Source organism: Anomaloglossus baeobatrachus, chromosome 5 (assembly GCF_048569485.1).
Source record: "Anomaloglossus baeobatrachus isolate aAnoBae1 chromosome 5, aAnoBae1.hap1, whole genome shotgun sequence".
Classification (NCBI taxonomy): domain Eukaryota; kingdom Metazoa; phylum Chordata; class Amphibia; order Anura; family Aromobatidae; genus Anomaloglossus; species Anomaloglossus baeobatrachus.
This window is the reverse complement of record NC_134357.1, coordinates 375,788,176-375,808,619: the sequence shown is the minus strand read 5'-3', so window position 1 is coordinate 375,808,619 and position 20,444 is coordinate 375,788,176. Positions and strand designations below refer to the sequence as shown.

Here is a 20,444-nt window from a genome sequence, read left to right as displayed (position 1 = left end):
ATCCCTGTAGGGGAGGGGGGGGGGGAGTATAAAAGCGATGAGGGAGGGTCTTACCTCCCCTTTTGGACTCCGGATAGCGTCAGATTCCCGCCCACCCTCCCTTTTTGTATTTGTGAGTTGTTTAACTATGTTCAAAAAAAAAAAAAAAAAACCAAGACAACAAGGAATTATTATAAAAGGGATGTATGTTTTGTCGCAGCAGCGGGGGTAGGTCTGGTCCAGAAGCGGTTGGAAGGGATTTGTAGCTGGACCGAGAGGCACTGTCTTGGTATGGTGTCTCTGGGTTCCGGGAAATTGCAGGCACGGGGTTCTGCAAAGTTTGGGGGGTATTAATCCGTGGGGTGATTAATACCTCATCTCTGGGTCGGAGTGTTGCGGCCAGGGATATTGGTGTAGAAAAGGGTTTCTGGACCGGGCCTACATAGGGTTTCATGTACCGTTTATTATTATGTGTTACCTATTATTCTGTGTTTGGGGTCGCCCGTTGGACGGCGCCCCCTTTGTGGTTAGTATGTTAATAATAGGTAATAAAGGCTGCTGTGGCCAATTTGTTTAACCAAGTCGCATGCAGTCGGTGTATTATTTTTAGGTTACGTTTTAAGGGGTATAGTAACCATCACGACCGGAGAATCCTTCCTCAGTGGTCAAGATATCAATATAACTTGCAGAAGGTGGTCACCAACAGCAGATACAGCATATTAGCTTAATACTCATTGCTACCCACTTAGCACAAATCACAGGGTGGCTAACTCAGTATGGGCTATTGTATAATGCATTTCAGGGGTGGGTGGCTAACATGGTCATGCCACCTTTTACTAGCCCAAAAGAGTATTATCTTAACCAGGAGATAATTTCTTGTACTAGCCCAATATATTGGCAACAGTCAAGAAGTAATTTGTAACCACTTGCAGCATCAGGGCCACTACAGAAAGCCCAAATTTACAGTGCAGAAAGACATGACATCACATAGTAAATCATAATTTAACACAACACAATATGACATAGCCACTTAATTCATTAGTGGAATTCAGTTCAAGTATACATTGTAGGATGGGGTTTTGTTTCAATGCTCAGATGGGTATCTCCGGACGTCCATGCAAAATAAGGCTTTCCTTTACCTAGGGTAAGGATACTCTTTATGTAATGGCTATAGCAGTTTAGCCTCTTGGTAACCTCCTGACACACACCATACCTGCCAGTTCATAGTTATGTCCTGATGTATAAATAGGATTATTTGTAAATCAGGATTTTTGGAAAGCCGGGTGGGGTTAGAAATGCAGCCATATTACCGCTCAACTTTCTAGGAAACCTAAAGGCATAGACACTAAGTTCTTGAACTTGGCAGAAGAATATATCACAAAGAGTTGTATTTTATTGCTTTTTTAATTTTCTGCCATATTTTATAGATGGGGCATCTAGTCCGCAGGTTTGGATGGGCTACAATGCCATCACTGATGTATTAGAATTTCCCCAGTGAGTGATTTCACGCTGTGAGAAATATATTGATCTTTGCATACTTTCACGGCTCTTGGACCCCTCTAATAGAAATAGATTGAGCTTGTAGACTTTCACGGGATCCCATCAATTACAAATAATTAGCCCCTGTGGATTTTTATGCAAAAAGTCTATCACTGGATATTCCATGCTGTAATGCAGATCTGCAGATTGCAAGCTGTGTGAGGAAGCGTATGTTCTGAGCGTACACTATGCCATCTGCTTCACAGCGTGCTCTGGCGTTCCCATCCCGCAGAACAAAAGACCCATCTCGTTTGCTCACACCTAACCACCATCCCTAATATTAACCCTATCATCTCTGCTGTGAAAAAAGCAACCGCCTCTTAATATTTCAATGCACTCCATTGGTCGTTTTGATTGCCAACATCTCAATAAAATAACAATGCTAATAATTAAGCAAAGCCTTATTACTTTCATCATTCTGGTGAAGGATCTTCGAAAGCTTCATGGGTTAAGGTGTTGTCTATTTCAAGCTAAATGGGCAATGCCAGTACAGACTGACCTTGGGCATCTGACCTCATCTGCCTTTACCTATATCAATATAATTGGAAAAGATGTACCATAGACTATTCAACTTTATCACCTGGCAAACTGCCCACGCCATGGTCATTAGCAGAAGACTTAATAATGATCTAATTCAATGTAAAGATACAAAATGGCAATAGCTGACCCACGTCTGTTTGATGAGCCTGAAAATTGTGTGTCCCCAGCTGTGAAGCATCCACATGGTCCTGCACCAGAGTATGTTATGTATGCATATCAAGCCAAGGAAGACCATGCCAGACAAGGATGTCAAAGGTGTTCTGTTCTAACCAATTGCCCCTATGTACAACTTCTATGGAGCAGATATATCTCTGAAATTTGAAATCTCTCCTATATTATTAATTTAATGCAATTAGTGAAGAATATATGAAAAAATTACCAAGACAATTAGATCTCATGATAAAATATGAAGAAAATAACATCAATTTTTCCAAATTTCTCAAGGTTCACATCTTATTGACGACCCAAAAAACATTTTTTTAAATTAGTAACTCAACCCTAATGTGAATACTACAATGCAAACATTTTTTTAAACTTTTTTTTACATTTCAAAATAATAGACAAAAAATTAAAAATAATTGCAACCATATATTCTAAAATAAATTGTTAAAGAACGCCTGAAATAATAGTAGATGCAAAATTACAGGAGCATAAATAAGCAGTAAATACTATAACTGCTGGAGAATGCTGTAGTATTGAGAATGATGAATACACAGCAAGATATACAGTGATTTTTTTTATGTTGTAGTAAGTGATAAACATGTACACGGCTGTATAAATCAATAAATAAAAATGTCATGTACGTACGGGTCCCATCAAATCTTGTAGCGATGGTATCCAAGAAAGTATTCTGCGGAGCAAGCAGACCTTTCATCACAGGCATGTTTCCACCACCTTGATGCTCTCTCCTTGTCAATAATCCTTCGGAGACGCTGCATCAGCATTGAGAAGATGCTACAAAGTAGTCAAGGCACCCTTGTCCTCCTCTCTAATACCCCACTGAAGCCAGAGAAGGCTTCTAAGACATCTTGTCCTAATTCCACAGCCTGACAGCCTGTAATGAATGACATGAAGAGTCACACATTGCCATTCATTCTTTTATTGTGCCCGCTGCCTCTCTCTCACCCTCTCCTCCCTTGCGTGAGTCTCTTTCTATCCCTCTCTCCTCCCATCTGTGTTTCTCTCTCCCCCTCCCTGTATTGAGCTGTCCCCTTCATGTACCTGCCTTCTAACTCACATGGTCCCCTGACTCTTCAGCTTGTCTCTAACTCCCTCCTCCTATTTACCAACACACCTCTGCCTGGAACGCTCATTCTCCATCTCTTTATGTCTATTCAGCTCTTTTTTCCGTATCATGCCATCTCTTTACAGGCATGGAAGAAATGAGGATTTGCTTCACATTAGTAATAATTTCTCATGAAAGCTGAGATCATACACTTTTTCTTTCTTACATTTTGAACTATATGCAATGTAAGACTTATTCCTGCATCACACAGTACGATCTATCATGCGATCGCACGAGTGATTGTTCCCGCCCCCGTCGTTTGTGCGTCACGGGCAATTAGTTGCCCGTGTTGCACAAAGTCGTTAACCCCCTGTCACACGCACTTACCTCCCGGACGACCTCGCTGTAGGCGGTCGAACATCCACTTCCTGAAGGGGGAGGGACGTTCGTCGTCACAGCGACGTCACACAGCGGCCGGCCAACAGAAGCGGAGTGGCGGAGATGAGCGTGACATAAACATCCCTCCCACCTCCTTCCTTCCGCATTTACAGCGGGACGCATGTAAGCTGCAGTTCATATTTCCCGGGGTGTCACACGGAGCGATGTGTGGTGCCCCGGGTACAATGAACAACCGGCGCAGAAAAGAAGAAACGATTTTTTGAAAATGAGCAACGTGACAACGAGCAATGATAAGGTGAGTATTTTTGCTTGTTCACCGTCGCTCGTAGCTGTCACACGCTACGATATATCAAATGATGCCGGATGTGCGTCACTTACGACGTGACCCCGACGATATATCGCCAAATATATCGTACCGTGTGACGCCGGCATAAGGCAGATGCGGATATCATAGGACATATCATTGGTGCAACCTGTGCAGCCGCACAGGGGCCCAAGAGGTTAGGGGGCCCATTTCTACCTCCAAAGCAGGTGGAATTGTGCATTGCGATGAGTTCTTAGACTGCAAAGGGCCCTTAAACTTTTCCTGCACAGGGGCTCTCTATTGTCTGCGTCCACCAGTAAGGGCCCATAAGTAAAATCAGTAAATAAGCCCCATGCCCCCTCTATACTATTTTTTTTATTAATTGTGTGCTACTAAATTTATTAGCACCTTCTGTCACGTGTAATTTAGTAGACATGAAGAGGGCTATTTTTAAGGTGATATTGGGCCCCTATATTGGTGACACCTATATGGTGTGCCCGGAGTAAACGTTTATGCGCTGTGTATTGGTAACATTTACTGTAATTGCCTTATTCGTGTTATAGTGCAATATTTATGGGCACTGCATGCCACATGTAGTGTTCTTTGCACGTGAGTAAAATGGGCATTCGTGATGGAAGGGCTTTACCGTGCCACACAGACGGCGTGATGGATGCAGATCTTCTCCTGGGCTGTGTGGTTTGCATCACGCTGCACTTTGAAAACAATGTTTTATGTCTATTGTTTCTTTGTATTAGATGACTGTATATTTTAAAATAATAATTTAAGATCAGCACTCACATTCTTCTTCTATCAGATTTTTATTTTCGTTTTTTTCAAATTCAAGTCAGAAATACATTCTGACACGTTTCATCTTTGTGCTCTCAAGCGTTCTCCATGTACACTCTTTGATAAAGGCTTGAAAGCACAAAGCCGAAACGCGTCATACTGACGTCATACTGACTGCTGAATTTGAAAAAACTTTAAAAAAATTCCAATAGAAGATAAAGAATATGAGTGCTGATCTTATATTATTGCTGAAAATTGGGACTGTCAACCTTAGATTTGAGCACCGCTATACATAAAGTGTGCCCGCCTGGGTTTTTTTAAAAGTAATAGGGATGATTGTATTTTACATCACAGTGTGTGGACATTGTAATAACAACTAAGGCTACTTTCACACATCAGGTTTTTTCCATCAGGCACAATCCGGAAAAAACGGGTAAAACGGATCCGGTACCGCATCCGTTTTATCCCCATAGATTTGCATTGTTACCGGATTGTGCCTGATGGCTTTGCGTTGCATCCGTTTTTTTCCAGATGCAGCAAAATTAATTAAAGTGGTGGCCGGAGGCAACGTATCTTGCAACGTTTTTTTGTCTGGCAAAAAAAACGCATTGCGCCGCATCCGGCCGCTGCGGCACATTTTTCAATGCATGCCTATGGACGCCGGATGCTGCACGATGCGGAAAAAAACGCATCCGGCCGCCGCATGCAGTTTCTTCCACTGCGCATGCTCAGTAGTGTGCCGCAACCGGAAAAAAACGGACGGGCCGCATGTAAAAACTAATGCAAAGGATGCGGTGTTTTCGCCGCATCCGTTGCATAGGTTTCACAGCCGGATTGAGCCGCACTGCTCAAACCTGATGTGTGAAAGTAGCCTTAAGGGGGTGTCACAGGTTATTGACTGCATCTGGGACAGCAAAGCATGGGGGCCTAACTACTTCTTGGGAGCTTCCTATGTTTATATCATCCATTTTTTTTGTCAGTGGGTTGTTAAAGTAATGCAGGGGTTATCCAGAACTAAATTTTATTTTTACCATGAGCTAATATAAATAACAGGCAAGGAGTTGCGAAGTAGTTAGCAATTACCTGGCTGTTCTTTTCGGCGCCGCTACCTCACTGTTCTATTTGGCGCCATTACCTGACTGTTCTATTTGGCGCCACTTCCTCACTCTTCTATTTGGCGCTGCTACCTGGCTCTTCTATTTGGCGACTATACTTGGCTGTTCTAGTTGGTGCCTGATCAGAGTGGTCTCTGACTGCTCCTGCCAGCGATTCAGCTGTTCCACATCAACAGAGCAGCTATTCTTATTCTGGGCTGTTCTAATGACAACAGGGTGTGACTGCCAACTTCCTGCTATTGACAGCCCAATTTCTGCATTGATGCGTTATCAACGGAGCTGACCGGAAGAGAAGCTGCTGTTCTGTAGACATGCCATCAGCTGAAGCCACAGATTCACCATCAGAAGCCACCTGAGACCACTCATGCCACCAGAGATCTGTGCTGGGCAGAACAGACAGGTGGTTAACAACTACCTGGCTGTTTGCCTAGGCCCACAGTACACAATTAATACAGTTTTGGATGACCCCTTTAGTAAGAGAAGAGAGAGATCATCAGAGAACTGAATGGTGCCAAACATTAAGAGAACTGTGAATCAATTTCTTCTAGTCAGGTCTGATCGGCAGGGGAAGTGACCAAGCAAGAAGTAGGCAATGCTGTGATTGAGCAGTCAGAGATTGCTACCATGATAGTGGGCAAGCAGGGCATCAACTTTCATACAGGTGGGAGTACCATCATAAAATACAGTGCTTTGAGGCTTCTGACTACCTGACCTATTGGCAGGGCTGATGTTGGTGTCAGGGACACTTGGCAATTGCCTAGGGCCCCGACTCTGTTAGGAGCCCCCAACGTTCACAGCAGAAACTATATTGACAATGACAGTAGTGCATTGTTAGTATACTTTCCATTGTTAAGAGTGCAGAAGAACCTTTGGTTACATCACGGTCATGGGACCATGATGTTACCACAGGTCCTGTACTTTGCAGGAATCTAGAAAAACTGAAGACAACCAGGGATGTCCTCTTTAGTGTTTGTGTGTGTGTAAGGATTCAGTTCCACTTGCATTGTGCACGGGCGAGTGCAGTCCGATAAAACATCGGATTGCTCTCACTGTAGTGCAAAACTATGGGGCAGTGTCCATCTGCGATTGATTTCTCATGCCATAGTGGCAAGCGGAATGAATCACAGCATGCTGCGTTCGGCAGCAAGTCTCGGCTCACGCACCCCTATACAAGTCTATGGGAGTGTGTGAAACATCGCTCTGCACGTAATCCGAGTACAGTGCAATATATGCAGAGACAGGCAGCAGAGGAGATGGGGAGAAAGTGCTCCCTCCCACTTCTCCGCACCTGTGATGTGATCGCAAGATCGCACCCCAGTCGCATGACCTTCGGCTGACACCCGCAGCAAAGGATCATTAGCATATCACTTCCGATGCTCTCGCATTGGAAGCTATACGCTAGTGTAATCGTACCTTAACATGCATTGTGTGTGTAATATACAGTGTGTCACATACTGTGTGTGCAGCATTCACATGTATAAATCCCGGCAGCGCATACAAGAGTTTATAGGTGAAAACATGCTGGCAATCACCCAATAACTGAGTAAAATGCTGCTCATTCATCTCATGGCTGATTTTTGTTGCGGTATAAACAATCCATTGTTCTCAGCAGCACATCGCCCGGTGTAAACTGCAGACGTTCTGCTGATAACATATGGGGACAGATTGATCTACTGGTTATCATTCTGTGCACATTATTCTTCGTCAGCCTGTGTAAAGAAGCCACTGAACAGTGCAGAACGGCTTTAATATTTTAGATCACGCTCGTTTAACAGCCTGATCTCCGTCCATATCCAGGCAACCTACATGTTTGTTAGTGGTGCAATATGTCAGCAATTGGGGCCCCACTTTAAACTTTTGCCTAGGGCCCAACTTTGTCGAAACCGACCCTGCCAATGGGTGAACGTATTTAATTCAGTTGTGGTAATAAAAAAATATGTCTATAACTTACTGCCTTGTAAAGTTTTCCTACAACCATTAAGAAAGTATCTCCTGGTGAGTACAGCTTGAATTGTAAATACTCTAACCACCACACATTGTGTCCTTATGAGTCTACCACCAAGCTTTGAGCCTTGTGAGAAAGTAAATTATGCTTCCTGTAACAACTCTGAGTGTCAATTTCGGCACCATTTTTCGACTGCTAAAAGTTGTCTCACCAGCCGCTCCTAAGCTCACACCAATAGTCACATTCAAGTTACTGTACATTTAGACATAAAAGAAGCTTCATTTGCAGAAGGCAGGGCTGAGATCCCTGGACAGTCTGTAAATAAAAGGTACAGTAAAAAAAAAATGTCTGTCATGAAGTTTTTTTTTCTGTTTTCAATAGACTTTTATTTATTTTTCAAAAAGGAAAAAAAACATTTTTATACAACAAAAACATCAACATTTGTATGTGGGGATGGGCAGGGCAGGGATGACAAAAAAAACCTTTATTAAATGAGGGGGAGAGTTAGAAATGTAAAAGGGGATAGGCTAAACTGGGAAAAAAAAAATAGGAGTAGGTATAGTCAATTTCACTCATGCATCTTCATCAAGTAGTCACCAAGAATGGCTTCCAACAGTCTTAGGGGTACTTTGCACACTACAACATCGCAAGCCGATTGTAGCGATGCCGAGCGCGATAGTCCCCGCCCCCGTCGCAGCTGCGATCTCTTGTGATAGCTGCCGTAGCGAACATTATCGCTGCGGCAGCTTCACATGCACTTACCTGCCCTGCGACGTCGCTCTGGCCGGCGAACCGCCTCCTTCCTAAGGGGGCGGGTCGTGCGGCGTCACAGCGGCGTCACACGACAGGCGGCCAATAGAAGCGGAGGGGCGGAGATGAGCGGGATGTAAACATCCCGCCCACCTCCTTCCTTCCTCATTGCAGCCGTGACGCAGGTAAGGAGATGTTCCTCGCTCCTGCGGCTTCACACACAGCGATGTGTGCTGCCACAGGAACGAGGAACAACATCTTACCTGTCGCTGCAGTGACATTATGGAAATGCCCGACACTACGCCGATCATACAATTTCGACACTTTTGCGCTCGTTAATCGTATTAAAAATGATTCACATACTCCGATGTCGACAACGACGCCGGATGTGCGTCACTTTCGATTTGACCCCTCCGACATCGCAGCTGCAATGTCGTAGTGTGCAAAGTACCCCTAAATGTTGTTCCCAGAAATGCTAAGCACCTTTTGACTGCTTTTGCGTCATCCTGCAGTCCATCTCATCCCAATTAATGAGGCCAGGTGTTCATTAAGGCCATGTCATTCGACACACCACTCCATCCCTCTCTGTTGGCCAGATAGCCTGCAAGTGTAATTTTTGGCTACTGTTCCACCATTAATGATGGTCTTACTAAGTGAAAACCAGAGGTGATCGCATGTCTTTGTGCAATGCTATGATAGCCATGTTGGGTAAATATGCTTTGAACATGGGATAAATCGCTAACCATGTCAATAACAAAGCACATCACACCTCATCTTCCATGGCTGCATAGTGGGTAAATTTTATTCCTCAGACCCCTGTACAGATTTCCACTGTTCTAATGTTCAGTCATTGTGTTGCTTGACCCCAAACAAGTCTCTTTTTGTTTGTTGTCCACTCTAGTCACTTCTTTGCAGCAACTCTATACATAAAAACCTGTTTCTAGCAGTCTCCTCTGGATATATGACAACAAGTAAAGGCCGCTTTACACGCTGCGACATTGCTAACGAAATGTGGTTGGGGTCACGGAATTCGTGACGCACGTCCGGCCTCGTTAGCGACATTGTTGCATGTGAAACGTACGAACGACCGCTAACGATCAAAACTACTCACCTGATCGTTGACACGTCGTTCTAATCCCGATTATCGTTGCTGCTTTTGCACGCAGGTTGTTCGTCGTTCCTGAGGCAGCACATGTCGCGGGCGGGGAGGAGGGTGTCAGCACACTACGCTCACCCCTTCTGCTCGGGTCTGGCGGCTGCTGCTCAGTGGTGGCTCGAGCGGTGGGCCGGATCCCGGGGGTTCTCGAGCGACACTCCTCGCCCGTGAGTGAAAGGGGGTTGTTGGGTGTGGGAATTGTTTATTGTCCGTGACGCCACCCACGGTTGTGGTGATTTCACCACCGCTGCTCTATAGGCCCGGGGACGATGGTGTGTAGCAGCGAGATGTTGCGTTGCCCCTCCGTGGGTAGGGGTTGGTGATCCCGGGGCCCGGTGATGGTGTGGGAGGTGCAGGGCCTGGTGGGCGCAGGGACGCGGGGGCAGCGCTGTGCCTTGCGGCACTGTGGTACTCACTCAGCCTGAGACGTTGACACAGTTTTACGGTAAACCACACGGCTGGAAAGACGGTTCCCACGGACGGCTGCACTTGCTCTCCCAGTAGGTAACGGTGATGTCCCTCTGACCTGCACCTGATGTTTCTAAGTTGGTAGCGATGGGTTCCCACCGGTAACCTGCTCCCCGGCTTCAAGCTGGACCGGAGGAGCTCTACTTTGCCCGCAGATGCTGGCCCTGAGGAACTGGTGCCCTGGCGGTGGCGGTGTTCCTCCTTAATGGTTGGACTGTTGCCTTCAATCGGGACTTGGTTGTTGGGGGATCTACGTCCCCTTCGCTGACGGATTCGGCAAATTATGGCGACTCCTAGCCTTGCCGGGGTCCGAGAGGCCCCTGCCCTGGTGCTGACTGTCCTTTGCACGCTGCTCCAGACTGCCGGGTCACTACCCGTCCGCGGTCCTTCCAGGAACTCCCGAACAGTCACCCCTCTGGACAGTCACCGTCGTTGCTGACCTTGCTGACCCGGTCCTGCACACAGCTGGACCAACTTCAGGCTTTTCACTCTCTTTCCTTCCTGTCACCACTCTTGCTTTCCTCCTTTACCACTTTACTTCCTTCTACTTTCACTTCCTTAAGTCAACTCATGTTTACTCCTTCACTTCCCTAACTGATCTGCTCACTCAAGCTCTCCCTGAGCTAAACTGCCTGGTTCTTCCTGCCTCCAGAGCTGTGTACTCCTCGGTGGGCGGAGCCAACCGCCTGGCCCACCCCCTGGTGTGAACATCAGCCTCTGGAGGAAGGCAACAAGGATTTTCTGGTTAGCTTTGGTGTTCCTAACTGGGATGTAGGGTGTGGTGGTGCAATGACCTGTGACCCCTGGCTTGCCCAGGGCGTCACACACACATCGCTACCTGTGACACTCCAGGAACGACGAACAACAGCTTACCTGCGTCCTCCGGCAACGAGGTGGGCATGTCTTTCCTTCGGCTGCTCTCCGCCCCTCCACTTCTATTGGCCGCCTGCCGTGTGACGGTTCGCCGGCTACAGGAACGTCGCAGGGAAGGTAAGTAGTGTGACGGGGCCTAACGATATTGTGCGCCACGGCCAGCGATTTGCCCATGACGCACAAACGACGGGGGAGGGTACGCTCGTTAGCGAGATCGCAGCGTTTAAAGTGGCCTTAACAGACACACTTTAATATCAATCTTTTATGAGGGCTGTTATCAGAGATGCACTCAATTTGCAGTTTCTGAGGTTGGTAGCTCTGATGATCATATCCTCTGCAGCAGAGGTAATTCTTGGTCTTTCTTTCCTGGGGCAGCACCAATAGAGGCCAGCTTTATCATGGTGATTGATGGTTTCATGAGTGCACTTGAGGATATCTAAGGTTTTAGCAATTTTCTGGATTGACTGAACTTCATGTCTTAAGGGTGCTTTACACGCTGCGACATCACTAACGATATATCGTCGGGGTCACGTCATTAGTGACGCACATCCCGCGCAGTTAGCATCATCGCAGCGTGTGACACCAAGGAGCAACGATCGCAAAAACGTCAAACATCGTTGATCGTTGACACGTCGCTCCTTTCCTTAATATCGTTGCTGCGGCAGGTACAATGTTGTTCGTCGTTCCTGTGGCACCACACATCGCTATCTGTGACACCGCAGGAATGACAAATATCTCCTACCTGCGTCCACCGGAAAAGAAGGACGGAAGGAGGTGGGCAGGATCTTCCACCCGCTCATCTCCGCCTCTCCGCTTCTATTGGACGGCTGCCGTGTGACGCCGCATGAACGGACCCCTTAGAAAAGAGGCAGTTTGCCGGCCAGAGCGACGTCGCAGGGAAGGTAAGTCCGTGTGACGAGTGTAAGCGATGTGTGCCACGGGCAGCGATTTTTGCCCGTGTCGCACAACCGACGGGGGCGGGTACGCTCGCTAGCTATATCAATACCGATATCGCAGCGTGTAAAGTATCCTTTAAAGGTATGATCAGCTGTCATTTCTCTTAGTTGAATGGTTCTTGTCATATTCTGGCTTAGAATAGTTGTGGAATAGTGTTCAGCACTGTATAATAATAAATAATAATAATATGGAGTATGGAGCTATGTACCAACAATGCCTCTACAAAACACACTTGCTGGTCACAAACACTTTCTGAAGACCAATAATTCCCCAAATAGACACTTCATGAGGCATACCTGTTATAAACCATTCCAGGTGACTGCCTGATGAACCTGCTTGACAGAATGCTACGGGGTGCAAAGCTGTCATCCAAGTAAAAAATAGCTACTTTGAGGAAGCTCAAGTTTAGCACATACTCTGGTTTGGTTCACGTGTTTCTTTACATCTTGTTTCCATGTGTTCTTTTGTACTTTTGTTGCTTTTAGCCTGAATCTACAATGTGCATATTCCAAAAAAAAGCAAAGAAAACCATTCCATGGACAGTTGTCTCCAAAATTTTAACAAGTACTGTAGGTTTTGACAGATTACAGGGCATATGTCTGTAATATAATCCAGTATGGTGCCATAAGGAATATGAGCAGATATACAGACACTTTTAAGTCCCTTCTGCTGGGTTCATTACTTCTTACCGCAGCTGATTTGCATAGATGAACTTTCAACAACATCTATACATCCATCCATGTATGCATCCAATTAGTCTTGTAGTGGAGATTTTAATCCTACCTTGTTTTAAACAGGACTTAATTGGTGAATTTTAATAGACGTATATTGAAACTTGCAGCTATGTGCATGATTTGGTGACAGCAAAATCCATACATATTTCATATTATACTGTATAAACAAAAATAAACTAGTTACATTCAATGTGATTTTCTGTAATGCAATGGCATAAAATCAGGATGTACTCCTATAATCCTAGTAAAGAATACCTCCATGTGGTGTCCGTTACTTATAGTGAAATTTATAACCAATAAATGCAAATACACTGAACAAAATTAGACACAACACTTTTTTGTTTTTGCACATATTTTCTTGAAAAGCCGGAGGAAAAACAAGTGGAAAATATTGCAAAACAAATTACAAATGTTTATTAGGTACAAAAAACATCAATCAGAATTACACATATACATAAGAGGCAATTGTGACAGAGACAAAAACCCCTTCTTTTGGGGGGATCCCAGACCTTTTTTGCACTACTGGCACTTTATTTCATGGTGTTTTATTCTGTTACCTTCAAATTGGTATGTACAATCACAGTACTGCATGGATGGATATATTTTTTCACTTGATATAATAATTATATGTGTTATGTTTGTATTTCGGACGAGTCCCACCCCAGCAGCGATCGAACCGCTCGTATCCGGGTGTCACTACTCGTGGCTCGAGGGTCTCCGGACCTGGGGGCTCGGGGTCACGCCGAAACGTGATGGGGGTCATTTACAGGGGAGTTTAGATAGTTTGTGACGCCACCCGTGGTGTTCGGTAATAGGGAGTACCGCCGCTGCCATTGGGAGTACCCGGGGTGATGGAGTGGGGCAGCCAGATGACGTTACTCTCCACGGGTAGGGAAAGGCCCCGGGACCCCGGATGGTGGGAGAGATTGCAGGGGAGGAGCCCAGGCTCACTGGTAGCAGGGGTTAATCAGGTACTCACTCAGAAGGAAAGCAGACACTGACAACATAGTAATCCAAGTCTCTGGGTGCCGCTGCCCTCTTGGGGAGCTCGTCCAGGTTCCGTCCCCTGGAGCACTGCCTGATGGTCCGGAGCCTGCCTCCGTGCACAGAATTTTGAAAGTGTTCAAGTGGCCCATAAGCTTGAAGCTGTCCAGGCCCCGCTCCCTACTATTGGTAGCAGAGGAGCTTACTTTCAGGAGCTCACTCTTTGGATTTCAGTGGGCTGCTTTGCTTGGAAAGCCCTATCCCCCTCATTGAGCTAGTGCCCCCGATCTCTGAGCTTCGTGGGAACAGTCCATAAAGGCCCTGTCCTCCGCAGGTTAATTGACGGGTTGCTTGAAGCTTCTCCCCGACCTAAGCTTCTCCAGTACCCCGACGTGCTTTCGGCCCCAGACCGCTATTGGACTGCAGCTGTCGACCGTCCTCCTCGACTAAGCCAGCACCCAGTCCCAATCTCCCGCGACCGGGTCTCCGACTCCTCCGGGTCCAGACCACCATCTGCAACCCAATCTGCGTTTTCCTCTGGGAGCTCCAACTCCCAGCTTCCACACACTTCTCTCCCCTGGAGCCAACAACCTTGACCCCTCCCACCTTCTTGCCTGACCCCTAGGTGGGCAGTCCTATTCCAGCTCAGCAGCCCACTGGTGTGCCTGACAGGGTGTGGTGCGAGGTGTGATTAGGATTTGTAAATGCTGGTGGAGGCAGTACTGCAAGTTGGGAACCCAGAACCATGGGGGTTGAGTCCTGCACAGGGAGATGAAGAGCGTACAGTACACTGTGACGACCTGACTAGTCCAGGAGCGTCACATTTGTAGTTGCTGTGATCCCTCTAAAGCAGTGCTAGATCTATTTGCCTACCAGTTTTTGATGGGGTCTTACATTATAGACTTTTAGTGTCAGTTGTGTTTTTATCTTATTGTCACAATTGCCTCTTACAGTGGGGGCAAAAAGTATTTAGTTAGCCACCAATTGTGCAAGTTCTCCCACTTAGAAAGATGAGAGAGACCTATAATTGACATCATAGGTAGACCACAACTATACGAGAAAATGAGAAAACAAATCCAGAAAATCACCTTGTCTGGTTTGCCAATATTTTTTTTGCAAATTATAGTGGAAAATAAGTACACCGTGTGCAGAATTATTAGTCAAGTTGTATTTTAGAAGATTTTTTTATTATTGATCAACAACTATGTTCTCAATCAACCCAAAAGACTCATAAATATCAAAGCTTAATATTTTTGGAGGTTGGAGTGGGTTTTTTTTAGATCTGGCTATCTTAGGAGGATATCTGTTTGTGCAGGTAACTATTACTGTGCTGAATTATTAGGCAACTTAATAAAAAACAAATATATTCCCATCTCACTTTATTTTCAAGATTCAAGGTTAACATTAATGGGGGTGCCCAAACTTTTTCATATGACTGTAACAAAACCCAAAAAAATGAGTGACCAATATAGCCACCTTTCTTTATGATGACACTCAACAGCCTACCATCTATAGATTCTGATTCTGCGCCGGATTCGTTGCAACAGGCACACGCCGGATTGTGCCTGATGGCAAAAAACTGATGTGTGAATGTGATGCCAAGTTGTCGCGGGCGGCGGGGCGCTGCGTTCGCTAATGCTCTGGTCCGGCGCTGCTGCTGCTGCTGCTCAGTGGCTCGAGCGGTGGGCCGGATCCGGGGACTCAAGCAGCGCTCCTCGCCCGTGAGTGAAAAGGGGGTGGTTTGTTTGGGGATTTAGTCCGTGACGCCACCCACGGGTTGTTGGGAAGATGGGCACCACCGCTGCTGGTGCCGGGGATCCCGGGAGCGATGGTAGGGAGCAGCTGGGATGTTGTTTTCCCCCTCCGTGGGTAGGGGTTGGTGGTCCCGGGGCCCGGTGGTGTGACGGGGAGGCAGGGTCGGTGAGGTGCAGGGTTGCAGGGACAGCGCGGCGCAGTGCCGGATGGCACGGGTGTACTCACTCAGCAAAGTCTCCGGTAAACCAAAAGGCTGGATGGACGGGTCCCGCAGCCGGCTGCAGTGTCTCTCCCCGGACAGGTGATGGTGGCTGTCTCTCCCTGCACCTTTTGTGTACTGTGTTGACTCCAATGGCTTCCCAACGGTAGTCCGCTCCCCGGTGTATAGATACCGGAGGAGCCCGTTTTGCCCGCAGGCGCTGGCCCTTGGACTTCTAGCCGGTGGCGGTGGCTGTATGTCCTCACGGTGTGAGCGATTGCCTTCAATCGGGACTTGGTTGTTAGGGAACCCCGGGGGTTCCTGTCACATTCAGATTTGACTATTGACGGCGGCCCCAAGCCTGGTCGGGGTCCGATGGCCCTGCCTGGGTGTGCTTAGCTTCACTCCGTTCCCCGGTCCGGTACCGGTGGGCCACCGCCCAGCCCAGGTCCTTACGGCTCTGCGGATTTCCACCAACTCCTGCAGATGGCCAACACCGTCTGCCAACCTTGCTGTCAGTGCCTGGGCCCCTACCCAGACACTCGCAGTACGTGACCTCTCACTTTCACCTCCAAACTCTACCTACTCCAAACTCTAACTCCAATTGACTGCTTTTCCCACCTCCAGGCCTGTGAACTCCTCGGTGGGTGGGGCCAACCGCCTGACTCCGCCCCACCTGGTGTGGACATCAGACCCTGGAGAGAGGCAACAAGGGTTTTGTGTCTAATTAATGTAACTGTCCGGGGGTGGAGGTGTGTGTGTGTTCTGTCTGTGGCTACCTGGCTAGTCCAGGGCACCACATTCCCCCTTGGTAAAATGCAGACCATCCGCGGGCTGCCCGTCCATCACCGGTTTTATTTTTCAAACTGTAAAAATATAAATAACAGGTAAAATGGTATACATTTAAAACATAAGCATTTTTTTTTCAGGTCACCTTAAACGTTGCACATATAAACATTTTTATTACGGACGTACGGATGTCTTCCGCTCTCCCACCCAAGCAACCTAGCCCTGATGCTGCCCCTAAGAAGTGGGCAGCACCCCTTACCCCAGTCCAGGTTCAGGCTGCCCGAGCAGGAACGGGTACGGTAACTCGCACCCGACTGTCACTTCAGGGGACCCCACGTCCAAGGGGGACCCCTGACCCCCGGAGGATGGCCACCGGTCCTGGTGGTGGCCGGGCCCCAGCCTGTTCTGCTGCGGGCCCTTCCTCCAATCTGTCTCTCCGGTATCCATCCCACAACATTATTTACAAACCCACTAGTTCGTGGGTGGCCTGCAAGTTCTCGGCCGTGTCCATGAGCAGTTCCTCATGCTTGTAGTAAACACAAAGGGTCCCTCCGGGGACAACTTGCCGGCAACGGCCGGGGTAATCACGGTGGATAATGAAAACTCGGTTGATTTGGATTGATGCATTTTGCTGAGGATCCCAACGGGGGACAACAGGGTGCAACGGTGGACCGCTGCTTCTACTTTAGGTCAACCTCCTCATAGACTTTCTCCATCTCGACATCCTGGCAGCAAGGTGGAGGAGGGGACTGGGACTGCACCTGGAAACTGCGGCCTTCCCTCACCTTCACATCGAGGGCATACCAGCCCCTCTCCCTGCAGTGTCGGGTGTAGACCACCAGGTCTCCTGGAAGTAGGTCTCGGCCGGGGTGGCCCGTCGGCAGATGGGCATGTACATCCCGGCGGGTTACAAAAACTTCGGCCTCCAGGCCCGGTTCGTATATGAAGCCGTACCCCCGGTGAGGGTCAAATCTCCGGACCTGCCCCTCGTACACTGGGCCTCGTACCCGGAAGGTGGCATTTCGGAGGTGGTCCTTTTCACGGATAGTACGTGCCACCATCTCGGCCCTCTGGCGCTCTCTCTCGGCGATTTCTCGGCCCAGCGGGTTCGGTTCCCTGTCCCAGTATGGGGCTCTTCTGCCTGCCCCCGCGCGCGGGTCGGGCCCCGCGGGACTTCCTTCACACTGCCCACAACTAGCACCCTTTTTGGAAGGTCCCGCGGTGACGCGGCCTGGGGTGCTGCCTCACAGCGGCGACCCGGCGCAGCCTCAGCCGAGGTTTGGGTTTTGGGAACAGGGGTCCTTACCGGCTGGACCTCCGCCTCCTTCTGGAAGGGATGGACGAACTACCGGAGCCAGGACGGGCTTAGGTGCGGCCACTTCCGGTGCCGACGGCTCTTCTTTGCGGACGGGCACCTCCCGCTGGATCTTCAATGGCAGTTGTGCGGGTCGTCTGCGGACATCGCTTGCAGGCTGGTCCTCCAGGGCGGACGGACGGAGCTCCGCTACCGGTGGTGGGGGTAGCGGGCCTAGTGGCGGGGCAGCAGCAGCCGAAACGGATAGCGGGGGAGGCAGCAGGGTGAGCGGGCGCAGACCGGGCCCCTCAGCCGCAGCGACCGGTCCCTCAGGGACACAGGGGCATGGGTCACCTACCCGCTCCTCCAACTCTGTCTCCACCTCGCGTCTCCGCACGGCCGCCGCCACTTCCGCCATGTCAGCCTTCCATTCTTCCACGAGGGACTGCACTTGGGCCTGCAGGCGGCTGCACATTTGTGCGGTCCGGACCTCCACCCACGCCGCTGTTCCTGGCGTGGGCTCTGGGGTTTCAGCGGTGTCGGACGGACGGGACATCTTGTGCAGCGGTATTCCAGGAACCAAATGGCTTACAGAGTCCTGGCGTCCCTGCTTTTATGGCCTCGGTTACATTAGCAGGCTTTCACCCGCCCACCCTTGGTTCTCCTTAGCACTTTCGCTTTGGGGGCGGGGTTTCGCTTTTTGCCCTTCCCTGCTCGGGGAAGACGCTCGAGCGGGAAATCTTCGTGCCAAAGATGGCGGCGCTTCAAATTTTTCGGCCGGACACCGCCGGCGGAGACCACAAGGCGCACTTCTACTGGTAAGTAGTTTGGCTCGATCCTGTTCGTGACGCCAAGTTGTCGCGGGCGGAGGGGGCGCGCTCGCTTCGCTCGGGTTCGGGGCTTCTGCTGCTGCTCGGTGGCTCGAGCGGTGGGCCGGACCCGGGGACTCGAGCAGCGCTCCTCGCCCACGAGTGAAAAGGGGGTGGTTTGTTTTGGGAGATAGTTCGTGACGCCACCCATGGGTCGTGGTGATAATGGGCACCACCGCTGCTGGTGACAGGGATCCCGGGAGCGATGTTAGGGAGCAGCTAGGATGCTGTCCCCTCCGTGGGTAGGGGTTGGTGATCCCGGGGCCCGGTGGTGTAACGGGGAGGCAGGATGGCTGGGGTGCAGGGCTGCAGGGGCAGCGCGGTGTGGCACTGCTGTCCTCATTCAGGCACAAATTCACAGAGTCTCTGGTAAACTAGAAACTGCCGGAGTTCACAGCCTTCGGTACGGAGGGTGTTTAAGTCCCACACACGGTGCCGCAGCCCCTGTTCTTTTCCTGCAGCCAGGTGCCTCTTTCTCCACTCTTTCTCTATCTTTCCTCCTCAGCCTGGAACGGGGAGTCCACTCCCCTGCAGTGATCCGGGATCTCTTTTGATACCGGCGGGCCACTACCCTGCCCCGGTCACCTCAAGTCCCTTCCTCACTAACAGCCTGTCCCGGCCCTTTTGGAGCACGCTTCTGTAGCAGCCCGGGAGCTACAACTCCGGGCTCCTCTCCTCTCCCTCTCCCCACACACTCTGCTCTCGCCCCTGCCCTCCTGCTCAGTTTAGCTCTAAAGCTAGGTTCACACATAGCGACAGCGACAACGACATCGCTGTTACATCACCATTTTCTGTGATGCAACAGCGACCTTGTAAGTCGCTGTTATGATCGCTGCTTAGCTGTCAAACACAGCAGAAGCAGCAGCGATCATAACGACACACATCGCTGTGCCTCATGTGCAGAGAGCAGGGAGCCGCGCACACTGCTTAGCGCTGGCTCCCTGCTCTCCTAGCTACAGTACACATCGGGTTAATTACCCGATGTGTACTGCAGCTACATGTGCAGAGAGCAGGAGCCAGCACTGGCAGCGAGAGCGGCGGACGCTGGTAATGAAGGTAAATATCGGGTAACCAGGGAAAGGTCTTCCCTTGGTTACCCGATGTTTACCGTGGTTGCAGCTTACCGCAGGCTGCCAGAAGCCGGCTCCTGCTCCCTGTTCGCTTCATTTCGTCGCTCTCTCGCTGTCACACACAGCGATGTGTGCGTCACAGCGGGAGAGCGACGAAATGAAGCGAACATTCAGCAACGACCGGCGACCTCACAGCAGGGGCCAGGTCGTTGCTGGATGTCACACACAGCGACAGCGATGGGACATCGCTGCGACTTCATAGAAAATGGTGACGTAGCAGCGACGTCGTTGTCGTCGTCGACACCACCCTTACACTGGGGGGGGGTGTCTGTCCTGCTGCACTGGTGTGGGATCAGGTTACCAAGGAGGATAATGGCCTGCACTTTGCTGGATTTTTGCAGGCTCTGTGACACCCTGGTTTTGCCAGGGCGTCGCATGAAAGCAGCCTTAGTATCCAAGTTCTTAAATGTCCATTTCTTGTTTTTCACATTGCAAACTTTATTATCAAAGTATATAATAAACTCCCAACTACCCTCCCTCGCCCCAGACAAGCAGGAAGTACCTGTATGTTACTTGTGCGCACCACACTCTTTTCCTTTTCTTTTTGCCTTTCTAACTCTTTAGTGGTTTTTGAAAATTTAGTTTGCAACTAAAGCTTGTATTATAACTTAACTGGTGTCCCTCCCTCCTTTTCTATCATCATTTAGATAAGTT

The 20,444-nt window shown here is 49.1% G+C and overlaps 1 protein-coding gene across 1 annotated transcript in view; it reads right to left on the bottom strand.

Annotated features, from left to right (window-relative positions):
- KCNH4 (potassium voltage-gated channel subfamily H member 4) overlaps positions 1 to 3,193 on the bottom strand; it is a 313,212-nt gene extending 310,019 nt beyond the window's left edge. The window contains exon 1 of the mRNA XM_075350014.1: positions 2,866 to 3,193. Within this exon, the coding sequence (XP_075206129.1) occupies positions 2,866 to 2,941 (76 nt within the window). The 5' untranslated portion in view covers positions 2,942 to 3,193. The remainder of the gene's footprint in view (positions 1 to 2,865) is intronic.
- Between the last annotated feature and the right edge of the window lie 17,251 nt (positions 3,194 to 20,444).